Source organism: Plectrocnemia conspersa, unplaced genomic scaffold (assembly GCF_051122295.1).
Source record: "Plectrocnemia conspersa isolate PC_06_02 unplaced genomic scaffold, ASM5112229v1 ptg000010l, whole genome shotgun sequence".
Taxonomy (NCBI): Eukaryota; Metazoa; Arthropoda; class Insecta; order Trichoptera; family Polycentropodidae; genus Plectrocnemia; species Plectrocnemia conspersa.
In genome coordinates, this window is record NW_028277174.1 from 7,297,853 (window position 1) to 7,316,298 (window position 18,446).

Consider the following 18,446-nt stretch of genomic DNA (forward strand, 5'->3'; position numbering starts at 1 on the left):
TAAATTGGCTTCAAAAGATTCAACTTACATAAATGGTTTAAATGTTTTGACCAACAACCTCTCGCTGCCGCTCTTTCACACCTAACCAGTTTAAATTGTAAAACGTATTTATGTAGCAAAACGTTGTGGGCTGCTTTCGTAGCCATTAGGGCCAAACCAGCAATGTGACGCAGCGGCGAATTCAACTATTTGTTTATAAACGTAGTGCCGACATTTTTACAAATACATACTACTTTTTCCAATATTAAAATCCCGACTAGGTAATTAAATACAGCATTTAGTTTATTTTACACAACAATAAATTAGAGTATTATAAGGTGACCAGATTTTCAAAATATAAAAAAGGTCGTTTCGGAAATTTTTGTTCAAAATAATCACCTTCGACATTTTTATTCGAGGGTAAAAGACAACATTTTTAAGGACTTCTGGTCGCCTTCAGTATATATGTACATGTGACGAAAATTTTTTTGGCACACTGATGCACTCGCGCACAGCAAGTTTTCAAATTTTAGCGTTACGACATCGTTAATTTGTCAACAATCAGCATTTCTAGCTGTTTTTACGAGCGATATATCGTTGTTTAGCAGCGAAAGGGTTAAGGAGAATTGAAGGACAGTGTCTTATTGAAACCAATTTCTTTTGCTTATTTGTATTTTTTGTATGTAAAAGATAAATAAACAACATTAAATATATTGAGCATCCTTATTAACATAAATTATCTTAAAAGTTTTTTAGTTCACAATTTACATATAGTGGTGTGCTTCTAAAATTGTATTAACCAGCTCTTAGAACACCCTCCCCCACCGATTTTGAAAATTATTATAATTAAAAAATAAAATCAATTACAAATAAAAAAAACTTATTCATTCCAAAAAATATTTGATTTTTAATTAAATACTTTCACTGTGGCGGGTCACATATGTTTATCATTAGCTGAAAGTTGACTTTGGAGCCATGATTGAACATATGGTGTAGGGTCCTCTACGAAAACAGTGGCAAACCTATTAAATTAATGGTCATTGGGTCCGAAATTTGTCCAATATTTTAAGTTGCCCTTTTTTCTGAGCAAATTGTATTTATTCCTGAAAATCCTCGTTCCGCCTTGGCGGAGCTTCCTGCATTTGTATTTAGCTTTTCTGACCGCTTCAAGAAGTTCTTTGTTATTATTTCTTATGATATCATTTACACTTATATTGAAGTGTAATATTTCACTTATAGTCCTAATATTTTCTTCACCAGCTCATCATTGACAATTTCATCTAATTTCCAGGTAGTTGATTCAAAAGTTTTAAATAGATCATACATTTTCTTATTAGTTGACTTATAATTTTTTCAATATTTCAAATTCACTTCTTGCATATTCATCAATCTTAATGTTAAATGTTTTATCACTGTTGATTAACTTTTCTCGGGGGATATATTTCCATATACTATATGTTCTTGAAAGTCAATATTCTTATAAAAATCTGTTTTAATTATGTCCTCAACTTAGTTTTCATTTCTTTCTATATATCAATCATCAGAGCCAGGTCGCTTAAGAAACATGTATTGCTAAACCGTGTTACCACTCCAGAATATTTTTTGAGAAATATTCGTGCAATGTAGGGGGGTATGCTCGCCAAACATCACAAGTTAATCGAAAGCAATAGACAAAATCTTGGTCCCAAATTTCAATTCCAATTTCCTTGGAAATATTAAAGAGCTCTTATTGACTTTTATTTGATTGGTAAAATATATAATATATTTTATCAACAAACATATTGAAGCGATTAACTCGTGTAATGTCTTTTATTGAATCATCCAAAACAGTTTGTAATCGATGATGCAAACAATGCCAAATAATAACACTTAGAAAATATTTTTTATTCTTGTGCTCACTCCTGATTTACATCCTAGCATGGTACTGGCACTATCTGAACAAAATCCAATTAAATTCTCTTTTAGGTTTTCATGATTTATTCCACAAGAGTTTAATGTTTTTATTAAAACATTGTGAGTTGTTTTCGAATTTTGAACTTCCAACTCAACCAAATCCATAATTATAGTTGGACAAAATTCGATACCCTCTACCTTTAAAATACAACCAGTACAGATTTACTAGAAAACGTTGATGGTTCGTTGATGATAATACGTTTTTATTTTTTCAATAATTTTACAAAATAGTTTTCTTCTCAACTCCTTTGCTATATATTCGACGATTCTGGTTGCAGAGTATCGCGTATGTAGTCCAATTCCTGAATCTAATACAATTTTAATATGAAGCTCAACTTCACATTTTATATCACCAAATGGTCGATTTCATTTCGCCAAACTATACACTGTATTATATATTTTGTGCGTTAAGTCGATCATTTAGTCGACGACTAATAATAGCACTATCTTTTTAATCCTCTTCAATTTGATCGGCAATTTCATGTACTTTAGATTTGAAGGATTCCTTCATTTTTTTTCTTAATGTGGCTTCCGTAGAGCTTTTGTCGTGATACACTTAAATCTCTTTATGTAAAGATTTTCCACATTCGATGCATTTCAATTTCAAACAATTATGATTATTCATACATAATCACGATGAGAATGAATATGAGTATACATGACTCGATAAGTATTATTTGAAATGTATATGACTTGATAGGTAACTTTTATGTTTATATGGTATTCCACATAAGTTACATTTATAATTCAAAGCATTCTTATACAATACACTAGAAAGTTTACTCTTATTTTATTTTTCACGTTGATTGTATTTAAGGTCGCCAGAATCATTATGCAATTTTATGTGCTGTATAAGGTAACGTTTAACCTTGAATACTCTTTCACATATGTCACATTTAAAAACTCGAGAATCATTGAGTTTTCATATGCAGTATATATAAATGTTTAAGCATAAATGCTTTTCCACATTTGTCACAATTAAAGTCACCAGAATCACTATAAGTCTTCATATGCCGTAAAATGTAGGTTTTAAGCGTAAATGTTTTTCTGCATATGTCGCATTTTAAGACACCAGTATCATTATGAATTTTCATATGCAGTAAAAAAAGATATTTAAGTCTAAATGCTTTTCCACATACATCGCATTTAAAGTCGCTAAAATGATTATGATATTTTAAATGCTGTAAAAGGTAACCTTTATGCGTGAATACTTTTCTGCATATGTCACATTTAAATTCACTAACTTCATTATGAATTTTCATATGTCGATTTATGCTACTCTTTATGAACTTTCCACATATCTCACATTTATAGGCACTTTGAGAACTACTATGAACTTTCTCATGCTTTAGAAGAGTAAGTTTAAGTTTGAATGTTTTTTCACATTGGTCACATTTAAAATAAGCACTTTTACCATGAATTTTCATATGCCTTAATAAGTAAGGTTTACTTTTGAATACTTTTTTACACATTTCACATTTGTAGTTCCGAGTATTACCATGATCTTTACTAAAATGCTGCATATCGTCTGATTGAATATGATTATTTTCTTTTTCTTGATTCTAAAAAAATAGTAAAATTATATTTAGTTTGTAGAAATTACAAATTATATAAGGATACAACTCAAAATATTAAATTACCTGTATTTTCATAAGATCGTTTGTAAACTTTTGAATAGAATTTTCTTTGAGTATATATTTAACATTGTGCATTTCTGAAAAGATAGATTAACGTTAAATTAAAATATAATATTATATAAAAGCTGCTTAATTCAAACCTGCTTCAAACACTTTGTCTACTTTATGTACATCGTAATCTTCTATGTTGTCATTCTCATACTAGAAAAAATATTTTTGAATGATAGAATGTGTTTAAATCTTATATAGGTACAATTAATAGTTATTTTTACCTTTACTATACATTCGGTTGTGTTAATATATTCAATTGCTGTATGATTCATTTCAACGCACGGTTCTAAAAAGACATGATAACATTTAACAAGATGTTGTTCTATACTAACATATGGCTGCAGCTCCTTGTTTTATTCAGAGAAGGAACAAGTGACAATAAAAAGATTCTTCCAGCTAAATCAGAAGAAATGAAAAATTGCCTTTGAAATTGTGTATATATAAAATAGGTTCAATTAATAAATAATCGTTATAATTAATATAAAATCACCTACAGATATATACGTTTAGGTAATGTTCCTAGGTACATCAAGAAAGAATAAGAACTCTTTTCTGAAAGTCAACTATATTTGAAACAAAAAATATTCAGGCATTAAAGGTTTATTGTTATAGATTTTAAGAAAAATATACAATGTATTTATTTTAAATTGTAATAGTATTTACATGACAAATATTAGGCTTAGTTAATAATTAACTTCTTTCACAGCTGTGCCAACTAGTTTTAGAATTAAAAAAATATATATGTAATATCAACTATTATTGAATAAATTTTGCCTTATTACCAAACTACATTTTTAGGTACTTGTTAGTTAGCATGGCGCCACGTATAAAAACCACCAGATGTTACTCCTCACTATGTTTTACGTGACTCTAGCCTGTTACAGTTATGTGAATATATTTTATAGTTATCATATTTATTTTTACCTTATAGCGGAAATGATGATATATCTCGAAGAATAGTCTCGAAGGGATCGCGTCCATTCAACTTCGTTCGCCAGATAAACTCGCCCAGATACGAATCCATAAAGTTCCTGTTTGTTCCTCGTCTCTGCTTATTACCACATTTGATGGAACCCCACATTCGTTCTATTTGTTGGGTTTTGGCAAGCGTTGCAGGATTGACGAAAGTATATCGATCGTTTACGGCCTCGTGTTCAAAACCATTCTTTGAAATATCTGTATACTCTTGCCAACAATCAGAAAGGATTTTAGAACCAGGCCGTATTCGTTCCCTAATAATCGGCATGAGAGTCTCAGTCGAACAGTCTGGAACTTTGACGACGAAGCACTCCTTAGTTTCTTGACAAATACCACCGAAAATCCACTGTTGCGGAAGAATCCTGCCAGCAATGTTTTTCCGACGAACGAAGAGACTATTGTCAATTTCGACGACCATTCCTTCTCCACCGATCATGGCGTTTTCTTGTTCAATCCGCCACAAACAGACATCACGTAAATAATTGTTCCAATCGACAGCTGTCGGCTGAGACATATCTAATTCCTTGGCACAAAATTTTATGCTAGTCAGTTCATTAGCCCAACAATAAATAAAATGCACTACTGTATCCAAAGATGTTTTGGAATTTTCGAGCCATGTATTCTTTCGAATTCCTTTTTTGCTTCGACATTCCCGTTTATTACATCGCCAAATGGGTCCATTAGCACTAAACGACAATTTCATCATATGTCCGTTTGTACACACTTGTTCGCGTGGTATTATGTTTTTCATTTGTAAAAATGACACAGCTGTTTCTTCATCGTGCACTAAACGCAATATGGATTTTAAGGGTACTTGTTAGTTAGAACGGCGCCCGCTCAAAAACCACCAGTTGTCACTCCCCACTGCGTTTCCCGTGACTCTAGCGTGGTCTTACCGCTGTGCGCATGCGCCTGTTAACCAATCAGCGTTAGCGCGTTTATAAATGTATTATATGTAATGGAAATGAATATGAAAATACTTTATAGTTATAAAATTTGAAAGTTGCGAAACGTCCATTTGCTGTTCAAACCAAAAACCTAACCAAACAAATACATTAACAGTGTAATGGTTTACTTGTTTAGGTTAGGTATCTGTTTGAATAGCACGGTAAATGCAGTGGGAGTATCAACTGGTGGTTTTTGGCAACAAATACACATTTTTATACAAAATAAAAAATACAACATCATCCAAATATTAACAACATATTTAACAACATATTTAACTACCAACGAAAACAATACAGAAAATCAAAATATATGCCATCATTTTGGGTTCAGCGATAAAAACCAGCACAAACAAAAAAAATATTGAAACATAGTTTGAGCATAAAAATGCACCATATGCCTTGATAGGGGTTTCATGTACGGACTTTTGGTCCAACGACATAATGTCCACAAACAAAATATTCAAAATGATTTTATAATAAAAATCATTTTGTTAGTAAAAAATATAATCTGTTGATAATGAATGGATAATATATTTTTTATCTAATTAAGGAAGTATAAAGATGTGTTATCTTTTAGCAGCGTATATCATTTTTGCATAATTATAACGTTCTTTTTTCATTTAAAGAATTCAACATTCGATAAACTTTGAATTACACGATCAGATTTATTTTTTATTTTATTTTTATTTTTTTAGATTAAATTAAGACCATCGTGGCCTAACAGGTTACCCCAATGCGCCACGATGGTCGAAAGCAAATTATACATTTATAAAACATAAAAAAAACGTATATATATAAATAAATATAACAATACTTGAACATAACAAAAAATTATAAAATATTAAAATTAAATGATATAAACCGGATCAGATCCTCGTAGCTAACATTAAATAAATCAATTTGCAATGCCAGCGTATTAAGGAGCAGTATGGCCACAGCTATAGGCGAGTCGGCAAGTGCGGATGTCCTAGCTCTAACTGCCATCAAAAGAGGTCTCGATCGTGATTCTCGAAAATGTTCCGGAACCCAAAACTGGAATTCCTCGAGAATAGCTGGATTGTCGACAGCACCTTTTAGTAGTTTGAAAATAAGTACGGATAATAACCAAATGTCCTTTTGTAAAGGTATCTTAAATACCTTTTTGAATTTTTTCCACTAAAAGGGAATATTTGGCTATTCGGGGATTCCAAATTATAGATCCCGATTCAAGAATGCTACGAACTAAGGTGTCATAGAGGATGCGAATAACTGACGGATCGTCAAAGTGAAAGGCATAACAAAGCCGAGGATCTTGGAAGATTTATCACAGACGTCGTGTATGTGTAGAGAGAACCTCCATTTGCTCTCGAAAGTGATTCCGAGATCTTTAATGGAAGTTTCTCTAGTCAAAATGTTACCACCGAGATGGTAGAAATAAGCTGATGGCGAACGGGATCGAGAAAATGACACAGTATGGCACTTTCCGACACTAAAGGGCAGACGGTTAATGGAAGCCCATCTCCACAGAGAGTCTAAATCACTTTGTAGAGAGTCGGAGTCCGCAACAGATCGAATGCATTTATATAATTTTAAATCATCTGCGTACAGAAGAAAACTTGAATTTTTAATTGCTATATATATGTCATTAATAAATAGCACAAAAAGCAGAGGTCCCAGACTGGATCCTTGAGGAAGCCCCGAAGGGGTAAAATATTCTTTTGACAAACGTCCACCATAGGTTACAAACTGTCTACGATTGCTTAAATAACTCGAGAATAATCGAGTTAAACTATCTGAGCAACCGAGGTTCGACAATTTATTTAATAATAACCTATGACAAACTTTGTCAAAGGCTTTCTCAAAATCTGTATACACGACGTCTACTTGAATTCCCGCATCGAGAGAAGTTGTTACCGTTTTGGTGAACGACAAAAGGTTAGTAACAGTGGAACGGGCAGGACGAAACCCGTACTGTTGGTCTAACAAAACTTGCCGAAAGTGATTATAGAGATATTTATGAATAATTATTTCAAATAATTTAGCAGGAGCTGACAACACTGCGACTGGTCTATAATTCTTTATATATAATTTGTCACCCTTTTTATGAATATGAGTGACTTTTGTGCATTTCCATAGATCAGGAAATGATGATGTTTTTAGAATCAGATCATAAACACATTTTAGAGGAGCAGCGAGACTGACTTCGCAACCCTTCAAAATAAAATCGGGAATTAAATCAGGTCCAGAAGAAGTCTTTAATTTATTAAATCCGTATTTAAGATCTGAGTGCTCAGTTTCTTTGATGGTCAGTATTGAAGACCAAGAACATGAAAAAGGAAGCGACTGAGCAGAAGGCGAAAAAAATTCCTCGAAAACAGAACGAAAATATTGCGCAAAACCGTCAGCAATATTTTGTGAACCGTCCAATGTTTTATCGTCGAGGTTCATCACTTTCGACGTCGACTGAGTAGCGCGTTTAGTGCTAATGAATTTCCAGAACGCTTTGGGATCATTAATTATTTGTTTTTGGCAATTTTTGTAATGATTGCGATGACAGGAAATTATCAAACACTTAACGCGTGCTCTTAATGAACGAAATTCCTCGAAAGCATATGGATGTCCCGATCTCTTCCATAACTTATGAAAGGCGTGCTTTCTTTTTAGTAATGAGATGATCTCATGAGAAAACCATCTAGGATATGACACGTTAAGCACTCGAGGGCGCTTTCGAATAAAGAGCTGGTCGAATGCACAATAAAGAACCTCATAGAAGGCCGCCAGGGAAGATTTAACATCAACGCACCCCCCAACTCGGCTCCAGTCCATACCTAAAAGTAAATTATTTAATAAACCAAAATCTACACAATTTCCAAACGACCATCCTAAATCATTCCGATCGCTCACGCATTCCAACTCATTCGTAGTTATGCCAATTTTATTTATATTTAATTTTATCATTAGCGCCGGGTGATAATTATCTTCCGACACCAATACGAATTCGCTCTTAATTACTATGCAATTATTTACATTTGTATAGATTAGATCTAATTTGTCACCAAAATTATTATTGACACAATTTATTGGATTTAAATTAAAAATATTACTTATTAAACTTATGTCAATATTGGCACTGATGTTCGTAGGTAAATTAAAATCGCCCAAGATGATACATTTTTTCTTCAAAAAATATTCAGATTCCGACTGAATCTTACGAAAAAATGCAGCAGTGACGTCTTTTAATTGATTTGGCGGAAAATATAACACGCATATAACGATTGAAGCTCGTTTCGTCTCGACGAGGATTCAGAGATGTTCTCCGTCAGCTTCGAGATGCACAAGCATTTGATTTGATTGGTTACTTATGTTTATTTGCAAAAGAGTAATATGCGAATTTCCATCACCCCTCAATTGATCGATCTATTAAAGTCATTTTGAATGCTTTGTTTGTGGTCATTATGTTGTTGGAACAAATGGCGTATGGACCATTTGTCGTGTGGAGTTTTTGTCGCATGGAGCTATTGTCAGCTAGACCTTTTGTCATGGACGTTTAGTTGTTGGGACTAGTCAGTGGAGCTTTTGTCGTGACACGCTCGAAAGGTACTCTTTACGTAAAGATTTTCCATATTCGACATATTTAAATTTCAAAGAATTATGATTATTCATATAATCATATGCCTTATGTTAATTCTTAACCGACTTTCGATGTTGATTGCATTTAAAGTTGCTATAATCACTATGCACTTTCAAATGCTGTAAAAGGTATCGTTTAAACGTGAATGTTTTTCCACATATGTCACAATTAAAATCCCCAGAAAAATTATGATTTTTCATATGCAGTATATATAAATGTTTTAGCATAAATGCTTTTCCACATTTGTCACAATTAAAGTTCCCAGAATCACTATGAATCTTTACATGCCTTGAAATATAACGTTTAAACGCAAATTCTTTACCACATGTGTCACATTTAAAGTTACTAGAAATATTATGGGTTTTTATATGCATTATAAATAAATGTTTAAGAATAAAAAATTTTCCACATTTGTTACATTTAAGGTCACCAGAATCACTATGATATCTCATATGCTGTAAGAGGTAATCTTTAAGCGTGAATGCTTTTCCACATATGTCACATTTGAACACACTGGATTCACTATGAATTTTCATATGACGTTTTAAACTACTCTTTATTGACTTTCCACATACATCACATTTATAGCCACTTCGAGAACTACTATGAATTTTTACATGCTGTGAAAGATTGCGTTTATGTTTAAATGTTTTTTTACATTTGTCACATTCAAAGTAAACAGTTTCATCATGAATTTTCATGTGCCTTAAAAGTGTAGATTTACTTTTCAAAACTCTTTCACACATTTCACATTTGTAGCTCCGATAATTACCATAATCTCTAATAAAATGCTGAACATCGCCTAAAAGATTATGACTTTCTTCTTTTACTTGATTCTAAAAATGAAGTTCAATTTTTTATTAAGTTTATAAAAATATTTAATCATAAATAAACACATTTGAAAAAGCAATTACTTGTGTTTCCATAAAATCGTTTGAAAACTTTTCGATTGTATTATCTTTTAATATATTTTTAACATCGTGTATTTCTGAAAAGATAGATTTACGTGAGATTAAAATCTAAGAATATATAAAAAGTTGGTTAATTTATACCTGCTTCAAACATGTCGTCCACTTTATGTATAGCAAAATCTTTAATGTCGTCATTCTCACACTAGAAAAAATAATATTTAATATATTATTATAAATATTTTTAATGCGTTATTAATAGTAACTTTTACCTTAACTTTACTTTCACTTATGTTATTAATATTCTCAAATGTTTCATTATTTATTTCGTCGACCGGTTCTAGAAAGACATAACATTTCATAAGATTTTGTCAAAATACAATTACCGGAGCAGAGTAAGAAGATTGAGATATTTCAAATCAATAAGTCAGCAATCGTTTTTATTTCACTCTGCTGCAGTGCCGACGTTTTAGCTTAATTTAAGAGCACCGAGAACACAGTCTTTTCATCGTGTTTATTCTCGCCTTAAGAAAGCGCAATAAAAATCTCTTTTTAAAAATCAAGAAGTGACGGAAAGAGCAATAAAATCGTGATGTTGCCATCATAGTGTAATCGATCAGTAAGGCTCTATGGATTATGAACTCCTCAAATACATATACGAGAAAAAGTCGCAATAGTAGCGAGCGCTTCATGCATAAAGTCTTGCTTCTTCGAAAAATTAATGGTTCTCCCTCATTATAGAAAAAAATACAAATGACGATATTGTAAAACAAATGGAAACTAATAAAGTGGTAATTATATATCTAATTGTTGCTATAGATTTTAAAAATAATTTATGTAATTGATTTTTAATTAATATTATTTTTATTAAAAACAATCCATTTGCATTATATAATACTACTAACTAGCTCACTTATAAATCTATTCTATCCTTTTAAATGTTATGTGCTATTATTTTGTTATAATTATATATTTTAATAAAAGCACCTAATTTTAGTAATCTGTGAATTAATTCATGAAGTTGAACTATTTTAATGATAAATTATACAACTTGAATATATCAATAAAATATTGCTAATTCCAATGGTATGAGATATCATAAATAAAAATATATTAAGGAATTGTAAAAAAATATCTTTATATCGTAAATATTGTGGCGACTGGTGACCACCATGAATAGCAACAGACAAAAAAGGGCAATTGTCTCATCGTTAATGCCCGTAACCAAGAATGTTCACCATTAACAATGAGACAAACATCATGGCACAAGAGGGATTTCTTTTGACCACACAACACGGGTCGTTAAGAGAATCTCTTTTGTGACCAAACGGTGCGGATGCAATTAATCATCACAACAGCAAACCCTTTCCGTAGAATTCGAAAGTCGGAGCAAGCAAAAACTCGCTTCCAAATATGCAGCATCCGATTTCTCGAATTCTACAAAGCGACTCCAGCGATTGGCTAGGAGATCGACGCACAAGCGTGATTGGCCACCAAGGGTGCATCCCCTAAAAGAATATAAGCCCGGACTCCGACGAGGAGACGGCAGTTGATCCGCAGTTGGTACACAAGACCTTGGCAGAGGGCCCAAGGACAATCCACGAGAGTGAAGCGAGAGACGAGACGCTGAGGCACGAGACAAGAGAGCGGAATCAGCGGCAGTCGAGCTACCAGCAGCCTTCCTGAGGAACCAGCCACGCGCCTCCACCTGACACTCCTGGCACCTGTCGCATGCAGCTTGAGCCATCCTGAGCATCATCAACTGCACGAACTCCGACATCACGAGAAACGTCACGCTGTATTCGTCCATTAACAAACTTGTAAATATAAAATAATAAACAGTATAATAGGATTCGACCAGGAGTCTCATTGGCCGCGAGGGCAACCACCCCTAGGGTTACGCTCCCTAAAATATATGTAATTCTACTGTGAATATAAACTAAATTTGCATAAAAAAATTACTTAGATTAATTTTAATGTGAACGACTTTAAGAAAAATATAATTATTTATTAATTTTAAATTTATTGTAGTGTAATGGTATTTACATAGTGACCAGATTTGCTAGGTTGTAATGCTGGACGCGTTAAAAAAAAAGTCATCTCGGAAATTTATCAAAATGTGGGAAACTTTCCGGGACGATCAACTCAAATCACTTTATATTTGCATGACAAATACTAAGGTGACCAGATAATGAAAATAGCAAAGGAGGACACTAAAAATAAAAAGGCCATCTCAGACGCTATTTTTATTTGAGGACAAATTGCTGCGAGATAGAAAAAAGGTCATTTCCAAGTCTTTTTGTTCCTTTAGGGATGCTGCGAGAGCTAAAAAAAGGTTACCTAGGACATTTCTGTTCAGGGGCAAAAATAATTAAGGAGGGTAATCCTCCTCAAAGGAGGACGTCTGGTCACCTTACAAATACAAGTGATGTTTCAGTATTATTATCATAATGCAGTTTTTGATTGATACATTATAATTTACAACAATTAAATGAATTATTATCGACATTTTACCAATTTTTATAAGTGCTGGAAATGACATCTTAACGTCAACCGTCTATCACAACTAGAAATGGTTTTGGCCTTAACAACATATTTATTGGCTATGATGTCGTTCGTAAAATAATAAGGGTTTCGCGTTTCAAAGAGAAATGATGAATTCGTGCTTAGTGATGAAAGCCCAGCGAAAAAATATGGTACTTGCACCACGCTCAAATATGACAGTTGCGAAATGTCCATTTGCCTTCAAACCCAAACCTAACTTAAGCGAATATAATAACAGTATAATGGTTAATTTATTTAGCTTAGGTTTGTATTTGAACAGCACAGGTAACGCAATATGGAGTAATAATTAGCATTTTTCAGTGCGGTGCCGTGCTAACTAACAAATAGCAAAAATAGTGTTTTTAATGCGGATACAAGAAATCGAGAACAAAATCAATTACGCACAAAGATAGCGCAAGCAGAAATAGGTGCCCTTAAAATTAACATTTCGTTTCTATTTTTAATTTATATAAAAACGACGTTTTAAGTGAAAATATCATTAGTTATCTAAGTAACAAGCTGTAAAATGCTTGAAATTAATGATTATTTTTTAAAACTAAAAAAACCTTGAAAGGGACGAAGAAAAGTTCAAAGGATTTTTAAGGATGTCCAGGGAACTGTTCAAAGAGCTGGTTGGAAAACTTGGCCCGATAATCAGATAAAGGACACAAACAGGGATGTGTCTCAATGGAAGAAAGACTACTGAGTACTTTGAGGCAAGTTGTATTTGTAATTATTATATTCTGCAAGAACATTTTAACATATAGATTCAAAAGTTTTATGTAGTGAAAATATTAATAATGTATGAGGTTGTTGAAAAAGAGAGAAAAAAATATGAAATAGGAAACAGTCCCAAAGTTGTTGTTAAAGTACCCATTACGAACCATAAAACTTAAGGCTTTTTTCACTTAAAATGTCCGAGTAGAAACAAACAAACAATAATAAACTAAGCATTTGGCTTAGCAATATGTTGCCACCAATCAGATGAAGGAGGCTGGTATTGTTGGAGGTTCAGAAGCTGTTCAGTTCCAGGACGAGCAACTGATGATGGTGTATTCATCAGATATGGTGACAATTGCACTGTTGAAATATCACTCTCTTATGATGAAGTACCATTCACTTGTGACGAGGTGGGGTGGTGTAATAAAATATTATCAATCAGTGGTAGCAAATCTTTTCTGAACTTTCGATATTGGTGATCAGTCATGCTTTCCACGTCTGAGAGTAGACTAAGTAAAAACATTTTTCTAGGGCTGTCTGCAGTTTTGGAGATAGCAATCTGCTGGCTGCAGAAGTCAATGAAAGCTTTGTTGATAGGTGTAATAGCTACTTGACTTTTTTTTTTTTTAGCTGTGTTGTTTGTCTTTGGTTTCACGAATACAGATGTATACTGGGACTGAATCGTGGTAGACGCTGATGGCGAAGATGCTGAAGCAGACTGAAATGCACTTAATGAATTGCTTGTATCTGAGGGAGCAAATTCGGCTGATGGCTCGTTCTCGTCGAATTCTTTATGTTCATCAATGTCATAGGATTGAGTGACAGCTTCACTTTCTTCTAGAAGTATAAGTGGCAAGTTTCTGGCAACATCTAACAGTGACTGCTTCACGAAAGGAACTAAAAATTTTAGCACCCTATTCAAATAGTATGGTCTCTTTCGTTTGCCTCTACTACCTGCTTTTAAATTTCTTGAAAAAACCGTCCGGATGTTTCTCCACTTGTCCTTGCAGATAGCAACTAAAACAATAATATATATGATGAATGGTTTTAAACAGTGGTGCAGTCAGGATTTTGCAAAGGGGGTATGATTTCAATACCCTCCTCCCTGCCCATCATTTGGTCACCATAAATTGTGTAATGTAGCAATAAAAGTATAGCTAACTACATTTTATGTTTCTGTATTCAGGTATTTTTAAGGATAGTAAACACTTGTACTTGCAATGTAATGTATGTAATGTACTTACCACTCGAATCAACTTCTTTGGCTACAACTTCCCATGCCTTTTCCTGAGCGATCTTATTAGAGTATTCTGGCAAACTATAGTTGAATAAACATGGATGCTTTTCCACTGCTTCCACTAGTTTTATACAAAACACCTGATCGCGATCTGACATAATAAAATTGAATTATAAGAGTATAGTTAATTATGAAAGATAGCAGGAGCGTCTAACTCGAGTTGCACAAGATACGGCAAGTAACTGACAAGCCAGTCATTTGTGAGTTGGTTGTTCGCGAGTAGATCGAAGGTCGCATTGTAATCGTGCAGGTGGATAAGACTGTGCAGTTAACAAGGGTTCGACTGTGAAGCGACTCCCGCCCAACGCTCATGTGATATGTTTTTAAGTCGGATCGCAGTCTCATTGCACTGGTGGACGAATTGCTTTAAATATATATTTCGTAAACCTCGTAATCATATGGTACTAGCAGTAAAAAAATAATCTGTCGATGATGAATGGATAATACATTGTGCATCCATATATAATTCTATTGATTTTCGAAAGCATTTGTAATTAATGCACTGATAAATAGATACCAACTTAAGGAAGTATTAAAATGTGTTATGTAATAACAGCATATATGTTTTTTGTATAATTATAATGGTCTTTTTTAATTTAAAGAATTCAACAATTGATAAACTCTGTATAACGCGATCGGATTTAATTTGATTGGCTTTTGATGCAAATTTCCGTCACCCGTCAATTGATCCAATTTGATGCAAATTTCCGTCACCCCTCGATTGATCCATTTATTAAAAAAACATTTTGAATATGTTTGTGGACATTGTTGTTGGAGCAAATGGCGTGTGGAGCATTTGTCAGCTAGAGATTTAGTAGTTAGAGCTTGGAGCAAAAATCCGTGGAGCTTTTGTCGTGATATGCTTGATAGGTACTTTTACGTAAAGATTTTCCACATTCGACACATTTAAATTTCACAGAATTATGATTATTCATATAATCATATGCCTTATGTTAACACTTAACTGACTTTCGCTATTGATTGCACTTATAGTTGCTATAATCACTATGCACTTACGTATGCTGTAAAAAGTATGGTTTAAACGTGAATGTTTTTCCACATATGTAAAATCCCCAGATTATGATTTTTCATGTGCAGTATATATAAATGTTTAAACATAAATGTTTTTTCACATTTGTCACAAAAGTTTCCAGAATCACTATAAACCTTTACATGCCGTAAAATATAACGTTTAAACGCAAATTCTTTACCACATATGTCACATTTAAAGTTACTAGAAACATTATGGGTTTTTATATGCATTATAAATAAATGTTTAAGAACAAAAACTTTTCCACATTTGTTACATTTAAAGTCACCAGCATCATTATGATATCTCATATGCTGTAAGAGGTTATCTTCAAGTGTGAATGCTTTTCCACATATGGCACATTTAAACACTAAATTCACTATGAATTTTCATATGACGATTTAAACTACTCTTTATTGACTTTCCACATACATCACATTTATAGCCACAAAATCCGTCAAGCACGTATAACGTGCACCGCATGCCCATCAAAAATCCCACACATATGGACGGAAGAAAATAGTGTCCTGTTTTATCATCTACTTATAAGAACAATAGTTTCGTTCAAATAACTTGAAGACTACAAAAAAAATGGATCAAGCTTTAGATGTAAAAAAAAATTTTATTCGAAAAAATGTTCAATTTATCGTTTTTTTCAAAACTAGGACCCCAACTTGTCGGCGTACACAAAAGATTTCAGTTTTTGACACATTCATGTCCCATAAAGAATGATGTTTATTAGGGTATTTTAAGTATTATTTTTTTTCTGATTTTTATACTTATGTATGGCATCTTATTCGAAAAGACCACTATTAGAATCATCAAAAGATCGCGATTCAGATTCAGATATTGTACATCGAGTGCAACTAATGTTGAAGAACAAGAGCGCCATGAAGTAGACAATTTTTTGAAAAACCTCAAATATTAATAAGAATTTTATCTTTATCTCCATTAAAAAAAACATGACGTCCCTGGGACTGAAAATCTGTTTTAGGCATACGAGCCTGAAGGGGTTTGGGTTTTTATGGGTTTTTATATGCATTATAAATAAATGTTTAAGAATAAAAAATTTTCCACATTTGTTACATTTAAGGTCACCAGAATCACTATGATATCTCATATGCTGTAAGAGGTAATCTTTAAGCGTGAATGCTTTTCCACATATGTCACATTTGAACACACTGGATTCACTATGAATTTTCATATGTCGTTTTAAACTACTCTTTATTGACTTTCCACATACATCACATTTATAGCCACTTCGAGAACTACTATGAAGTTTTACATGCTGTGAAAGATTGCGTTTATGTTTAAATGTTTTTTTACATTTGTCACATTCAAAGTAAACAGTTTCATCATGAATTTTCATGTGCTTTAAAAGTATAGATTTACTTTTCAAAACTCTTTCACACATTTTACATTTGTAGCTCCAATAATTACCATTATCTCTAGAAAAATGCTGAACATCGCCTAAATTATTATGATTTTCTTCTTTTACTTGATTCTAAAAAATAAGTTCAATTTTTTATTTAGTTTGTAAAAATATTTAATCATAAATAAACACATTTGTAAAAAGCAATTACTTGTATTTCCTTAAGATTGTTTGAAAACTTTTCGATTGTATTATCTTTTAATATATCTTTAACATCGTGTATTTCTGAAAAGATAGATTTAATTGATATTAAAATCTAAAAATATAAAAATGGTGGTTAATTCATACCTGCTTCAAACATGTCGTCCACTTTATGTGTATCAAAATCTTTAATGTCTTTATTCTCACACTAGAAAAAATGTTTAATATATTATTATAAATATTTTTAATGCGTTATTAATAGTAACTTTTACCTTAACTTTACTTTCAGTTAGGTTATTAGTATTCTCAATTGTTTCATTATTTATTTCGTCAACCGGTTCTAGAAAGACATAACATTTCATAAGATGTTGTCAAAATACAATTACCGGAGCAGAGTAAGAAGAATGAGATATTTCACATCCCGAAGCAGAAATCTTTTTTATTTCACTCTGCTGCAGAGACAGCGTTTTAGCTTTATTCGGGAACACCAAGAACACAAGAGTCTTTTCATCGTGTTTATTGTATTTTTTCTAAATACCCTTTAGACCCAGAAAATTCACCTTAAGAGCAATAAAAATATCATAAAATAACAAATGTAAAAATAATTGGTATTCTATTTTTTATTTAAAACAATACATGTGCATTATATTATAGTACTAACTAACTTATAAATCTATCATATCCTCTTGAATGCTATATTTAATTACTTTGTGATACAACTTGAATCCATTGAAAGATGATAAATGCGGTTTCTAATAGATGGTATAGGTGTACTTTCTTTTTTTAGTATGAGATATTATAAATACATATACATTAAGGAATTGTAAAAATTGTGTTTTATATCGTGAATATAACTCTATTTTATATATAAAAAATACTTAGGTGAGTTGAAAAAATGAGATTCTTTTATTGTAAATTGTAATGGTATGACAAATACAAATGCTGTTTCTGGATTATTATAATCATGCAGTTTTTACGTGTAGTTTTCAGTTAGTAATTGTTATGTTATAATTTACAACTATGAAATTAATTATCGAGTTAGTACCAGTTTTAATAAGTGCCGTTACTGACATACGTCAACGGTATCTCAACAACCAGAAATGGTTTTGGCCATAACAACAATTCTCAGTGGTTATAAATGTGGCTATCGAACATTGAAATTAGTCTTGCGTTTCTATTTTAAAACGGCGTTTTAATTACAATTACTAGAAAATAATTA

At 32.4% G+C, this 18,446-nt stretch overlaps 1 protein-coding gene across 10 annotated transcripts in view; it reads right to left on the reverse strand.

The window, feature by feature from the left end:
* Nucleotides 1-633: 633 nt before the first annotated feature.
* The window catches only part of LOC148230516 (uncharacterized), a 34,609-nt gene continuing 16,796 nt past the window's right edge, over nucleotides 634-18,446 (reverse strand). The window contains exons 1-14 of one of the 10 annotated variants that reach the window (XR_015811127.1): nucleotides 18,273-18,351; nucleotides 17,500-17,567; nucleotides 17,375-17,435; nucleotides 17,238-17,311; nucleotides 17,095-17,158; nucleotides 10,336-10,403; nucleotides 10,208-10,268; nucleotides 10,070-10,143; nucleotides 9,928-9,991; nucleotides 4,545-5,384; nucleotides 3,842-3,906; nucleotides 3,710-3,770; nucleotides 3,573-3,646; nucleotides 2,133-3,494 (exon numbers count right to left, since the gene is read on the reverse strand). Coding sequence is in view for 6 of the 10 variants with exons in the window: in XM_088195548.1 (XP_088051674.1) it covers nucleotides 2,844-3,494; nucleotides 3,573-3,646; nucleotides 3,710-3,770; nucleotides 3,842-3,906; nucleotides 9,928-9,991; nucleotides 10,070-10,143; nucleotides 10,208-10,268; nucleotides 10,336-10,403; nucleotides 17,095-17,158; nucleotides 17,238-17,311; nucleotides 17,375-17,435; nucleotides 17,500-17,567 (1,385 nt within the window). In the remaining 4 variants the exon portion in view is untranslated. Of the gene's footprint in view, nucleotides 3,495-3,572; nucleotides 3,647-3,709; nucleotides 3,771-3,841; nucleotides 3,907-4,401; nucleotides 5,385-9,927; nucleotides 9,992-10,069; nucleotides 10,144-10,207; nucleotides 10,269-10,335; nucleotides 10,404-12,577; nucleotides 12,666-13,314; nucleotides 14,345-14,571; nucleotides 14,716-17,094; nucleotides 17,159-17,237; nucleotides 17,312-17,374; nucleotides 17,436-17,499; nucleotides 17,568-17,645; nucleotides 17,740-18,272; nucleotides 18,353-18,446 lie in introns of those variants that run through there. The other 9 variants (XR_015811128.1, XR_015811126.1, XM_088195548.1 and 6 more) reach the window with 9 other exon arrangements.